This window comes from Schistocerca americana, chromosome 8 (genome assembly GCF_021461395.2).
Source record: "Schistocerca americana isolate TAMUIC-IGC-003095 chromosome 8, iqSchAmer2.1, whole genome shotgun sequence".
Taxonomy (NCBI): domain Eukaryota; kingdom Metazoa; phylum Arthropoda; class Insecta; order Orthoptera; family Acrididae; genus Schistocerca; species Schistocerca americana.
In genome coordinates, this window is record NC_060126.1 from 290,416,659 (window position 1) to 290,430,405 (window position 13,747).

Genomic DNA, 13,747 nt, shown 5'->3' on the forward strand with positions numbered 1-13,747 from the left:
AGCAGCTCTGACTACCATCCCCCGAGCTGTATCCTGTTACCTGTCCCCCCTCGCCACCCTTCCTACTCCAAATTGCTGCCCCATTCAATGTGACACAGTTGCAGTCTGGCTGGGTTGACCAGAGGTGTAACAGTCTTTTCATTGTGGCTGTCTGCTACTCTATGTGTGATCTTCACAGTGAGTTGAAGTCTATCCTTTTGACAATATTGTTGATACTCCAAGATGGACTTTCCATTGTTTGATTATTCTTAATTGTATTTTTTACAACTATAACTAATGTTTATAGTAACTAATTTTGATGTATTTTAACCTGCTATACTGTATATTTTCTTTTGTAATTTACCCAAATTGATTATTTTTAGTTTCTTTATATGTTATCATCATATGACTAGCCGCAATGGTTCCTTCTGTGGTCATGCTGGAGGCATGTTGTACATGTTGTTATCAAATGTTTGTTTTTGTTCCTGATTTTCTTTAAGCAAAATGTTATTTACATGTCTGAGACATGTAATGGTCTGATGATGATCACTGACAAGATTTAAAACAGTTAAATAAAAAATATCTTTTCAGTCAAAATTGACATTTTTTTCTTTTAGACATTGTTGTTCAAAATTCAAGGTACACATTTGGCAGCAGCCACCCTTTTCACCTCCAGATCAACTGTTACTGAACTGATTTCAAATTCCTGGAGACAGTTAAACTTCTTCAATGGTATGTTGATCTTTCAGGATGATAAGGTGAATTTTTTACTTCCTTTTCTGTTGTTTGGGCTGGGGAAAGACGACCAGAGCAAGATTTGGCATTGGTTGATATTTCACCTATTCTGAAGTGGAATATCCAATCAAACACTTGACTTCATCCATGCTGGCCATTCTTAATATTACAAGAGTTTCTGTGCCCGTGTTTCAAAGCAAGAAGCAAAACTATAGAGTCACATGCTGTTAATGAGAATAGGCCATTACAAAAAAAAAAACTGCCTTTAAAACAATTTTTACAAGCTGAATTGAACCTTCGTTAGTGAAAATGCTTGAATTACTGACTGACGAACAGTAGCTCTGTATGCTCCTACATCAGAATGCAGTACTACAGTAAGCTCCACCACAACATACCCTGTTCACGACATACCCTGTTTGGTAGCTTTTGGGTGTGCACACAAGCATTTGCACACACACCACATTACAAATTAAAACATCAATTCTGTGTCTCTTCCTCACACAGATTGGTTGCATATTTAACATTAACTTTATGGGTGATCGAAAGTAGATTGAAAAGCAGCACTACAGGATTTAGAGTGAACTCAAATAAAACAAAATGTTGACTCCAGTAAAGTTGTGTACTACTTCTGCTCCTGTTCTTAAACTATATAGACAACCTTACAGGACTTTAAAAAGGATGTACAAAAAGAACAGGGGCGACTCATTCTGAAGGGCCATAGGGTCCCGGCTCCACCAGAAATTTTGTGATACAGCTTTATTTGGTGTATTTTTTCAGTATTATATCAGACCGTTTGAGTATGACATGTCTTTGATGTAGAGTGATTGACACAGAGCAGAGGTAACCAGGCCCGGTTTCCACTGCTCTGTTACAGAGACACGATGTTACCCTGAGCTGTTGGTAGCTGGACCATTCAACCGGTGCCAGGAACCAGTGTCAGTTGGTTCATACCCCTCCACAAACTCTGCTCATTAAACTACAGTCACAGTGACATGACCAGGCAGTCTCCCCTTTTACCGTTTCGCCCCTCTCTGTAGCGTTGTATAGGGCCAACTCAGGCAGTCCCCATGGATGGACCAGCTCGTGCCTAGCTCCCTTTCCCCACTCTCCAGTGAAACTTGCTGTCCCTCTCCCCTCTTTGTTCTCCTCTCTGCTCGCTTACACTATGTCTGGGGCCAGGTGGCTAGGGCACGTAGACAGAGTCACTGCCGAAGCTGTCCACCGCATTCTAGAAGAATCATCTTTCTGCAAGTTTTTTTTCACAAACATAAGATATTTTGTAATCTGTAAAGTAAGTTCAATAAAAGTGAAGTGTTATTGAAGAATGTTATTTAAATGAGCTGTATACAGGAAAAATGCTGCATCCAACAAATTAGATGTATCAGTGGAATAAATAAACTACAAATTGTCCAGACTTTAAAAGAAAGTAAAACAAATGCTATAATGGATTTATCATGATGTATAATAAATAGCAGATTTTATTTGCACCTATTGAATTATTAACAGGAAATCATTAATAAGATATCAAGAAAAAAAGGGCTATAATTAATTTTTGCACATTCCTTTCCAAGAATTGTGTTTTATTATAATTTTACTTTCTATTTCCTCGCTTTGAGTGCAGCAAACTCATTGATAATGTTGTTGAAGTCAAATTTAGCAGCTGTGTCATATTCCAGCAACAAGGTAGCTGAATTTGACAGTCCACTTCACCTACACTTGACTATAAGTAGTTTTTTTATCATCTTTAGTTTGCTGAAAGTACATTGTAATTGTCACAAATATCCTCAAAGTTATTTCAGTGTTTGCATAAGCACCCATAAACCATACATAAAACACAGAAAATTCAATGTATCCAAATGGCAATCTGTTTTAGTGCTCTTCATCAGCTCTTTCTACTGGAATTTGAAAGCAGCTATTTTGTTAATTAGCTCTGGTGTGTCGATGTTTCTTTTGTATTTGGCTACATAATCTGCTGTATATGTCTCAAAATAAGATACAGAGCTCTCATTGAATGTTTTCTGGTAAGAGATTAAAGTGAAATGAAATTTTATATGTCAGATCTGTTTCCCATTTCAGTTATTATTCTATCAAATTTTTTGAAGCAGCGTAACTTAAACAGTTCCTCTCCAGTCCTCAATTGGCTGAAATCGGCAAAAATAGGAATCCTTCCATTGAATAGCATATTATTTGCTTTAACATCTGGTATCCAACTTTTGAGAGCCAACAATGCTGTAGCGAGGCACCAGCAGAAACTCCATTGTTGAAATGAGACAGCTATGTAGGCAGCAGCTGTATGAATTACGTGCACTGTTGACATATAACCAAAGTGATGCACATTCCGTCCTACAGTCCAACCCCCTGCCCTCCACCCCTACTGCCATCAATCAACGGGAAATGTTGCAGACACCAAATGGGCCCATCTCTCAGTAGTATTTCGTATTCGGGAGCAGTGTTGTTAAAACTTGAATATTCTTACATTGATTTTAAAACGAATGGTTAAATATGCTCTTTATAATTTATTAAATACGGAAGAGAAGCTAGAAATGAAACAATTAGGCACAGATCGACCAGTCAACCATCTACAGTATTACACACACACACACACACACACACACACACACACACACACACACACACACACACACACACACACATATTTGAGATCACTTCTGTACGTACTTTATTATTAGCTAAGTATTTCTTGGATTAAGCCTATATTTATAAATTTATAATTACAACATTTATTAATTTTCTAGTGTTTTTTTAAGTAGGAAGACATAAATGAAGGTTATATAACAAACAGTTAAGAGCAGTTCTGATACAAAATTGACTTTATTGTGAGCCCCATCAATGAAAACGAGCACCAGCCACCACTGAGAAAGAAGTATACTGATAAGTAGAAAAACTGAACCATTTGCCAGTAGAATTATATGTACCACATCATTGTAGGCATTGGCAAAGTCTTAGAACGCTCCAAGAGGATAACTTTTCTTGTTCACCTCTGTTAGTTCAGAAATCCTTACAGAGGCAAACTGAGAGGCTGTTTGCATGATATACTTAAAAAAAATTAGTGTTTTGTACTTTAGTGCGTCTTTTCAAATTTTTTAATATACTAGTAGTAGTCAGATAAACACATAGTTCACTTACATAGCTGCTGCAAAGACTGAGAGAGTGCTGGGAGAGTATCATTGATATTCACCTTCAACTAGCCAGAGAGGTGTGTGTGTGTTTGTGTGTTTGCGCGCGCGCGTGCAATGAAACCTATTTGTAGTGATGAATAGTATTTACTTTCAGAAACAGAGATGAATGTGTGATTAGTATACTGTTATAATTTTATTTCTCTAAGGCTGTTCTATTCATTAAAATGACTAATTAATGAACGTTGTCATATTTTAGGATGATGTGCTACATCCTGGTGGTATGGTGGCTACTTTATTAGATCTGCTTGAAGATGAACTGAGTGACACACCAGAAAAGGAGCAAATTTTCGCGCCAAACTCAAAATCAAAGAAACAAAAATATGTGGACCTTCCAAAATCTAAACGCTTTCAACGTATTTTTATGCTGCTGGACTGTATCATTGACGTGTTAGCGAGTGACCTTGGACGATGGATGCAGCGGCACTATCTTTCGGTTAGTGGATGTTTGAAGTTTTGTTGGATTTTTAAGGTTTACACCATTCTTGTTGGCTCATTAAAGTTACACCATTATTTTACTGCATCAACCTAACTTCTTCAAATGCTCACCATTCATACTCTGCGAGAAACCTGCAATGTATTTGAAGGTAAATGTCAATTTGTCTATAATAGATCTGTGTAAGACAGTGAAAGTGTGACCCTGGGACAGCCTCAGAAATTTTGATCAAGACATTTGAAGTGGAAAGACTTCCAATGACGACAAGTTGCACAAATAAACTGCTTCAATAGAAAATCGGCAAGACACCAGAACTACGGAACACCATTAGCAGAGAAAGAAGAAGAAGAATCGATGTTGCCATTCATCAGTGTTGCTAATCTAAAAAAAGTCTTGAAATATTCCGAAGAGGCAGTGTGACAAGATTTATTGACTAGTTTCTGGTTTATAAAATGAAATAAGATTCAGAGGTGACAACTTGTTGATAATCAGAATGTGTGAAGTAAATATAAAAACAAGGGATTCTCAAATCATGCAAAGGACGTGTGTGGTTGTGAAGCCACTAATATGAGGAAAGTTGTGGTGTCATTACATGTTAGTCAGGTACCCGATTTAACATAAGGTAATTTAAAGAATAAAACTGTTTTGTCTTTACTTTCATGATAAACTAGGTATTCTAAACACACTAAACTCGCTAATCCAGGCCTCCTGGTAATCTGGCCCACATATAGCCTCAAATCACTCAAGCAGAAATGATGCATACAGTAATGAATTCTAATGTACAACAGTGTTGTTGGTTAATCACAACATTAATCAATGCTATACATGTTCAAAATTGTGGCTTTCTTTGTAATTCAGTATCATGACTTCTAAAATGAAACACATTTTGCTAGATCTCAAGCAGGAACATGAAATTAGAAATAAGTTGTACTGAGGGTTCTTCTGGGAATACCATTGCTGCTGAGTACGTTGTTGGACTAGCAACTATTTATGACCAGGCTTTTAACAGACAAAACATAAAAAGAGATAATCAAAACCGTACAGGGAAGTTATGAAGAAACTGATGAAGACAAGGACGTGGAAGGAGAGAAGAAGAAAAAGATATCTTGTACTGCTTGTGTTGAAGCTGCAGATACCTTCATGGAGTACGTTATATAAAAATCAGAAACTGTAGTTCTGATGTAATGCTTGTAAAGCTGTAGTGTAATAAAGCATATTGCCATTGTAGATCATTGTGACAACAAAAAAGTTGGGACGTGTTTCATAGTGAGTGATACAACTGTTCATATACACACTCAAGGACTAGGTTTTCCATAAAAATGAATGTCTCTTTGAATTTAATGAAATGTAATCCCTATGCGTTCACACTAAATTAAGACACTCTCAATAATCCAACACATCAACTAATTTGGCATGCATATTTGCAAGGAATGACCGAATTAATGAGAGTCTGGTGTGCTTACTTTTGACTGTTATCTGCAGGAAGAATTTCGTTTCACTTGGATTCAGGTCTATCCAACACATCTCATCTTTCTGGTGTTACTTGACGTACTCCACTTAAAATTAAAGTGGAGTACATCAAAATTAGATGTTGTGCACAGCCAAGGACATGCTACTAATGAGAAGTTCAGTTTGGAATTTGGTGTACATTGATAGAAATTTGAAGTGGGAAAGGAAAATGAATTGAGAGGAAAACACATTTTGGAGATTTCTAAGCCACTCAGTTCAACTAGTTAGGAACTTGTGTTACTGCAACTGTTGTGCATAAATAGATCGCATGTTTTCTTGCAATAATGCCATGTGCAGTTGTGTTCTGGGGTACCACTCTTCAAAAAAGAAAAGTTTCATTGTTCACATGTGAATGTTTTTTGGAGATCTAGTTTAGGAGTTGTTCACTTCTTGCGAAAGTTGTTGTGAATATTCCGTTGCAATTCAGAGGGATAAATTATGCCAGTTATTGTAGTATTATAAGATATCATGAACATCATTATTGTTCATCAAAATCGACTGTAACTCAGGATAGAGTGTATAACCACACTACTTAAATCTTGGATTTCGTAAAAAATGCGATTAAAGGTAAAATGGTAATGGCAAAGCCCTGAGTGGAATATAAATAATCAAAACGGAAAGTCTCCTAAAAATTGAGAATAGGGTGTCAATTAACACTTTTATTAACACTTAATTTGAAAAGACTTTGAGCAAACTTTTATGAGGCTTCAATTGAAAAAGGAAACAAAAATCTTCTGAATATCCAACAAAAAGTTAAGTTCTTGAAGCTTCCAGGTCCAAAGAACTAAATTTGTTATTTCCTAGCAGGAAACTCACATCATCTGGTGAGGAGTGGGGATAAGAAAAGTAACTACTCTGGCACGTAATATGTCCTGCCTTGCTAAAGTGTGTGTCTGCATTGGATATGAAAATTTATCCAAGTTCACTACTGGAAACTTCTCCAAGTCCAAAAGTGCCGTGCTGAGCATGAGCTATCCCCAGAAGCGTAACATCGAAGGCAGATGGCGATAGGAGGGGTGACTTTGGAGATGAACATCAGTCTTCAGCGGATGGACGAACTGCCAGTTGCGGCCAGAGTGTGGTCTTAAATCCTGGCCATGCGGATGACTAAAACTTTCTTACTGAATGCTTCCCTTGTTGAGTCTGATCAATGCACACCGCTGGCTAGTGCATGTGCCGATTGCTACCTTGATGTGGCAACTGGTATGGCACCCCAATGGCCCACCAGCCAATGTCCTGTTGTTGCACTCTGAAAGTTGGCTGCTGGTAGTGTGGAGGCGTGGGAGTTTAAATGTTGCAGCCCACGGCCGATCGGCTTTTGGCACTTAGCACAGGCCACGCCACACTACAAAGGAGTAAAGCTATCCATTCACTGTATAGTTGAGATATTGAATCATCGTCAGGAATATAAACACGATTGAGAACATTTCTGATGTTTTGGACAATGTTTTAACTAATAAAACAAACATACAGTTACACTATGGGTTTTTAAAGATTATTCAAAAGGTTTGCATTAGCCAGTTAAAATTCTATCTAAGTGTGAATTTGTCATTACATTAGTTGAGATTCAAAGAATTCAGTAATTACTATTATTTGGGTGCGATTAAAGTATTATTGATTGTGGGAGAGAGTTAAGAGAACTTTCAAATTATCTTAAAAATTGATTTTACTCGAGTAACTATATGAAGTGGAAGACTAGCAATTGCCAACCAGCCTCAGAAGAATGGTCCTGGGTCTGTGGTTGACTATTTCATTGTATAATTTTATAAACTTGCATAAACAGTGAATTTTTCAATCCTATTGAGAGTAACTGTAGCAGACTTCAGCATTCGTCTGACTTTCAGTAGTTCAGTATTGTTGTAATACATAACTTCCTCATGCTATGTTTATTGTTCATCTTGTGTGCACAGTGTCCACTAATAATTTTTTTCTATAAACACTCCAAGGGCAGAATTATTTATTTACCTAATCCTGCATTTACCATATTTGGAACTGTTTCTTCCTTTTGGTTCATACTTTCCCACAGGAAACCCCTATTCATTTGCTTCTTCCTTCTCCCCTATACATCTAGCTTTCTATTCGCATTTCACCAACCACACACCTGATCTACAACTACTCCTGTTCTGTATGTGATCCCCTCCCTTTCTCCACCTTTCATCACTCATTGTTCTATCTCATAATAACGTTCCAACTAACACTACTTAAATCACTTAAGTGCTGGAGACTTCCTCTGGTGTTTATCTGTTACTAACAGCGCTACAAATGGCACGCCTTCATGGGAAAGAGGAGTATAGTAATGTTATTTTAGTTGTAATGGCATTGTATTAGATTACGCATGAAGCAGTTGCAGTAGATCAGAGGCACTTATCACATGTTCCAGATTTTCTCTAAGGATAGGAAGCTGTAACTAGAAATATTTCTTTCGCAGGTGGACAGAGCTTTATGGCCAGAACGACCTCTAGCTGAGTCAGCACTGAGACAATGGGGTACTGGTATTCCAACAAAGAGCGACATAAAGTTGTTATTTCGTGTCTGCCTGCAGTTGGGGGATCCAGGCAAGTTGTCTTACTGCAAGAGTGATAGCCTTCTAGTAAGTTGTTTTTCTATGCTGTAGTTGTGATGCTACTGTCAAATTATGTTTCCTCTTTAAAACTGTGTATACTATCAAAAACTGGATAATGTTCTGCAACATAACTCAGAATTAGTAATTTTTTTAGATGGTCCAAGCTGTCAAATAAAATATCAGGCCCATTCTTGTAGCATAAAAATTACAAAGTATTTTATGCGATAGTTGTAGACAAAATTTATGACATTTGTCAGTTGAAGGAATAGATTATCACTTCCAGAAATACCTTCAGCAGGGGAGTAGGTAGTTGTCCAAGGGAATAGACAAGGCAGTATTTGATTTGACAGGAAATTGTTAATTTCTCTCATACCCCTACAAAACCTCTTTACTTGATTCTCACTATTTAAATAATAGTCATTTTATACCTCCTGCAAATTAGCCTTCATTGGTAGGTGACATGATATTTGTGAAGCAAATCATCGATAACAAGTTGCGTAGTGCAATTTCCATGTCAAATGAAAAAAACTTTGTCTGCACTCTATCAACATGTGTGATAAAACCCAATTTTCTTTCATTGTTTTCATATTATAGAAATCAGTTTTTGGTTATTAGAGCTGGAATTGTATGGCTCTCCTCAATTGTGTTGCAGTTAATATATGATCTTCGATCTGATGTCAATAATTATTGAAACTTGACTGATTTATGGAAAGTATAATAATCTAAATTTAAAGTCATATCACGTATGATGGAAAACACCACAGTTTAACTCACATGAAAGGAATTTGAATACCTTTCTTTAAGGAACTGGTTACATAAATCTGTGGTTGTGTCCTTGTGCTGCACAGATTATGATAATTGGGGCACTGGATTCACATCCAAGATGCGGGGATTGAATTCTTAATTTGACCTTCTAAAGTTAGGTTTTGTATGGGTTCCCAAAACAGCTTAAGGTAAATGCTGACACAGTCCTTTTGAAAGGGGAATGGCATACATTTCTTCCTCAATTTAAGCTGGTGCTCATTCTCTAATGATACCATTGTCATCCAGCTACTTGTCTCCTAATCCCCCTTCTTTTTCACAAGTACTATACATTGACATAAGAGAGGTCAGCGTATGAACTGTTGTTAAACTGCAATTGTTTATTACCTAAGACCCTTACTGGTTTTTTACATCTTTCTGGGCCAAAGTGAATGTAGAACGTAACAGTGTAATTACCTGCAGCTTGTTGACTTCCTCTTCCATTGGCACCACATCCTGTGTGGTACTTGACCTCCTCAGTAATTTTCTGGGATTCCTCTCTGGAATTCACCATGGACCTCCAGTTGTGGCAACTGGATTCACTGGAATAACATCTAGAATCTCACATATGAGATTGAAGACCCGATTCTCAAACTACTCATTGATCAGCAGGGGGGCACACTACTGGTGTCTGCACCGTGAATACCTTGTGCAAGCCTAGGAGTGGCTGCCCACGTTTCTGGGGCATCGGAGTTGCCGGCAATGACAGTCTTGCCAAGCAGCTGTTGCTGTGACTGGGTGGAACCCATGAGGCGAACCCCTGTTTGGTGTGGATGGTACCAGGGCAGACGCTCAGGGCAAGAAACATGTTGAACTCTCTGGCCACTCTTCTGCGGCCACGTCTCTTCCTAGAAGTAATTCTGACTCAGTTCCTGTTCCTGTTTCTGCTTTCCTGGCCTTATCCTGCTCGGCCACCCACTGAACTAACGGGGAGACATTTGCCACCACCAAACCACTTTTCTTTGTGGAAAGTCCAGTGAAGTTGAATCATTAAGGAAGATGAGATCTGGCTCTCTTTCCTTACAAAGATAACTTCTGCCAGCCAGTCGCCCTCCCCCTCTGCCTATGACTGTTTAGGAGACATCCTCATGACTACTGCTCCTCACAAGTCAATCAATACACACAGAATCAGAGCTTTTGTACTAAGAATGACAAGAATCATAGGTATTAGTTTCCCATATAACGGTTCTTTGTTGGTCATGACACATGTAATTAATATGGTTGTAATGTTTTTGTAAAGAAGGTTCACCATTATCAGTTTTTGACACTTTATAATTCATCACAAAGTTTTTTGTGGCAAATAAAGTTCACTTTAACAAAAGTTTATCACAGAAATGTTTGCTCCAGAAGGCAAGCAGTACAGTATGTTTTCCTTCCTTAACCTATCTTCCAAGATAAGTCGTGAGGTCATTATTGCCTCATGTGTGCCCGCATTTGTCTGGATTCCAAATTGATCTTCCTCGAGGTCAGCTTCTACCAGTTTTTCTATTCTGTAAAGAGTTTGTGTTACCAGTTTGCAACCATGACTTATGAAACTGACAGTTTGATAATTTTCACATATGTCAGCACCTGCTTTCTTTTTGAATTGGAATTACTACAATCGTCTTGAATTCTCAGGGAATTTCTGCTTTCTCATATATCTTACGCACCAGATGTAAGAGTTTTGTCATGGCTGGCTCTCCCAAGGCTATCAGTAGGTCTGACAGACTGTTGTTTACCCCTGGGACCTTGTTTCCATTTCAGTCTTTCAGTGCTCTGTCAAATTCTTCTTGGAGTGTTGTGTCCCCCATCTCCTTTTAATTTACATACTCTTCCATTTCTGTAACATTGCTGGCAAGTGCATCTCCCTTGTACAAACCCTCTATATACTCCTTCCACCTTTCAGCTTTCCCTTCTTAACCCCATTCCTGCTTAGCCATTATGCACTTTTTGAGAGTCTCATTTTTTTAGACATTTGTACTCCCTTTCATCTGCTTCATTTGCTGCATTTTAATATTTTCTCCTTTCATCAATTAAATTCAGTAACTCCTATGTTATCCAAGGATTTCTGCTAGGCCTTGTTTTTTTTAATCTGTTTGATCCCCTGCTGCCTTCACTATTTCCTGTCTTAAAGCTACCCATTCAACTTCTACTATATTCCTTTTCTCTGTTTTGGTCAGTTGTTGCCCAGTGTTCCCTCTGAAACTTTAAACAACCTCCGGTTCTTTCAACTTAACCGTCTCATTTTCTTAATTTCCAACCTGCAAGTTCTTTAGTTTTAATCTACATTTCATAACCAGTGAATTTTGGTCAGAGTCCACATCTGCCCCTGGAAATGGTTTACAATTTAAAATCTGTTTCCTAAATCTTTGTGTTACCATTATACAATCAATCTGAAATCTTCTGGTGTCTCCAAGTCTCTTCCATGTATACAACCTTCTTTCGTAATTCTCAAACCATGTGTTAGCAATGATTAAATTATGCTCTGTCCAAATTTCTAGCAGTTGGAACTCAGCTCGCATCTGATCACAGCAATCACAGTCCCCATCTATACCAAACACAGCAAAACTCTACACCTAACAGTTATTAGAACACTAGACTGTGCATAGTAAGCACTAAAACATACAAGAAATTAAAAAACTAAACTAGAAACCACACAGATAAGTGGAAATAAGTTGCTCCTATTTGAAGATCATAAAAATTTAAAACAAACAAATGATTTAATTTCCTTATCAGCAGCAGAAATGCAAGGTCCTCTCTCACTGATGGTCTATCCAACATTGACTGTGCTGATTAACTTATAACAGTGAAAACAATTACTTTAAATTATGGAAAATAATATTTCTATGGACAAGGGTATTCCAAAGTGGATGATAGTGTAGTACAAGTATTTCCGTTAAAAGACATTCATTTTAACCCTACCAGTACCTGTAAGTCGGCTTGTCATGGCCGTGTGTCTTAGCTTGTTGTGCCCATGTGTCTTAGCTTGTCATGGCCATGTGTCTTAGCTTGTGTCTTTCCTAGTACATGCTTTATTTCTTCGTGTGGATCTTGAATGACTCACATGAAAAGACACTGCTGCCCAGCAAAACTTATAGATAATAGTGTGATCCCAACTGTGCAACAACTATTCTCTGTCCCCCTCCCCTCCCCTTCCCCCACTACCACCAGCAGGATCAGTCTCCAACCACTCATCGGTGTCATAGTGAAGGTTTGAACTAAAATGATCTCAGATGGCCCCCTACTGAGCATATCATCAAATTCAATGAAAACATATGAGCAGAGGCAAAGGGAGTGATTCAAGGAAGCTGTCCTAACCTGATACGTAGTACCCAACAAGATCTTTGGAATTAGATCGGAACTGCTTTGAACAAGCCAGTATAAAGGAAGCAGTGTGTTAATGCAAGATCCAGGTATTTTCTTATATTCAACTCGTCTCTGTGTCTAACTAATCTCATAGAATGCCTTTTGTGGGTATGTAAACCTTTACTGAAGACAATACAAGATTTTTATGGGTTTTTAACACTCTGGGATAGACATCAATAGAAAGTCCAAAGCAGATAAATTTTCCCTGTGATAAGCATTTCAGTACAAAGTGTAATTCAAGTATTGTTCACTAAAAGGTGCCAGCACAATAAAGATGCTTGTATTAAAAGTCTGCGTCTGGAGTGTATGTTCACTCAAAATGCTTGGCAGATTGTGTTCTGTGAAAATCTGGCAGATGTCTATGTAGTTACTTTGAACACTGGGACAACTGGATTCAACTTTTTACACAACCATCTGAGCATTCCATGATCAAATTGTGAATAGTATAATTAACTGATCGATCCTCTGTAGCCTGTTGCAGCATCATGGGTCATGGGTATTTGCCTGAAGGGATTGTGAATGCAAACCCGAATTTTATATGTCCAGAGTGTAAAAAATGGTTCCGGTAGTGGTAGCAACTAGTCAGGACCTAAATACAATTGCGTACTTCTACTGTAGCAGTTGTTCAATTCCTCTCACTGAGCAAGATGGTGCAGCGGTCAGCACACCGGACTCACATTCGGGAGGCCGACAGTTCAAATACACATCTGGCCATAAAGATGTAGGTTTCCCTGATTTCCATAAATCACTTCAGGCAAATACTGGTTAAGTTTCTGTAGAATAGTACAGTCAATTTTCATCCCATTCTTGAAACATTCTCAGCTTGTGCTCCATCTCTGATGACATCAATATTGATGGATGGGATGTAAAACCCTAATCTTCCTTCCTTCCATTCCACTGCTCTTGCCCAGTTTCGCCACAACATATCTGAAGTACATATCTGAATAAAATGACAAAATGTAACTTCAGAAGCATTACTAGCATTAGCAAAAGAATTTGTAGGTAAAAATATATGGAAATTTAGGTAAAAAATCATCAGATGGAGTGTTTTTCTCAGTTTATGACAGTGTCTTTTAGGTGTCAGTTTTTAAGTGGTATAGTTAGCTGTCCCCAACATCCTGCCTGATTCTATAATAGTCTGTCTCAACATTAAAAAATTGGGCAAATAATATATTGGGGAAA

The 13,747-nt window shown here is 37.9% G+C and overlaps 1 protein-coding gene across 1 annotated transcript in view; it reads left to right on the forward strand.

Moving 5' to 3' along the window:
• The window catches only part of LOC124545474, a 437,325-nt gene that overhangs the window by 349,084 nt on the left and 74,494 nt on the right, over positions 1-13,747 (forward strand). Inside the window, exons 10-11 of the mRNA XM_047124406.1 lie at positions 4,111-4,347; positions 8,285-8,446. Coding sequence (XP_046980362.1) covers positions 4,111-4,347; positions 8,285-8,446 — 399 coding nt within the window. The remainder of the gene's footprint in view (positions 1-4,110; positions 4,348-8,284; positions 8,447-13,747) is intronic.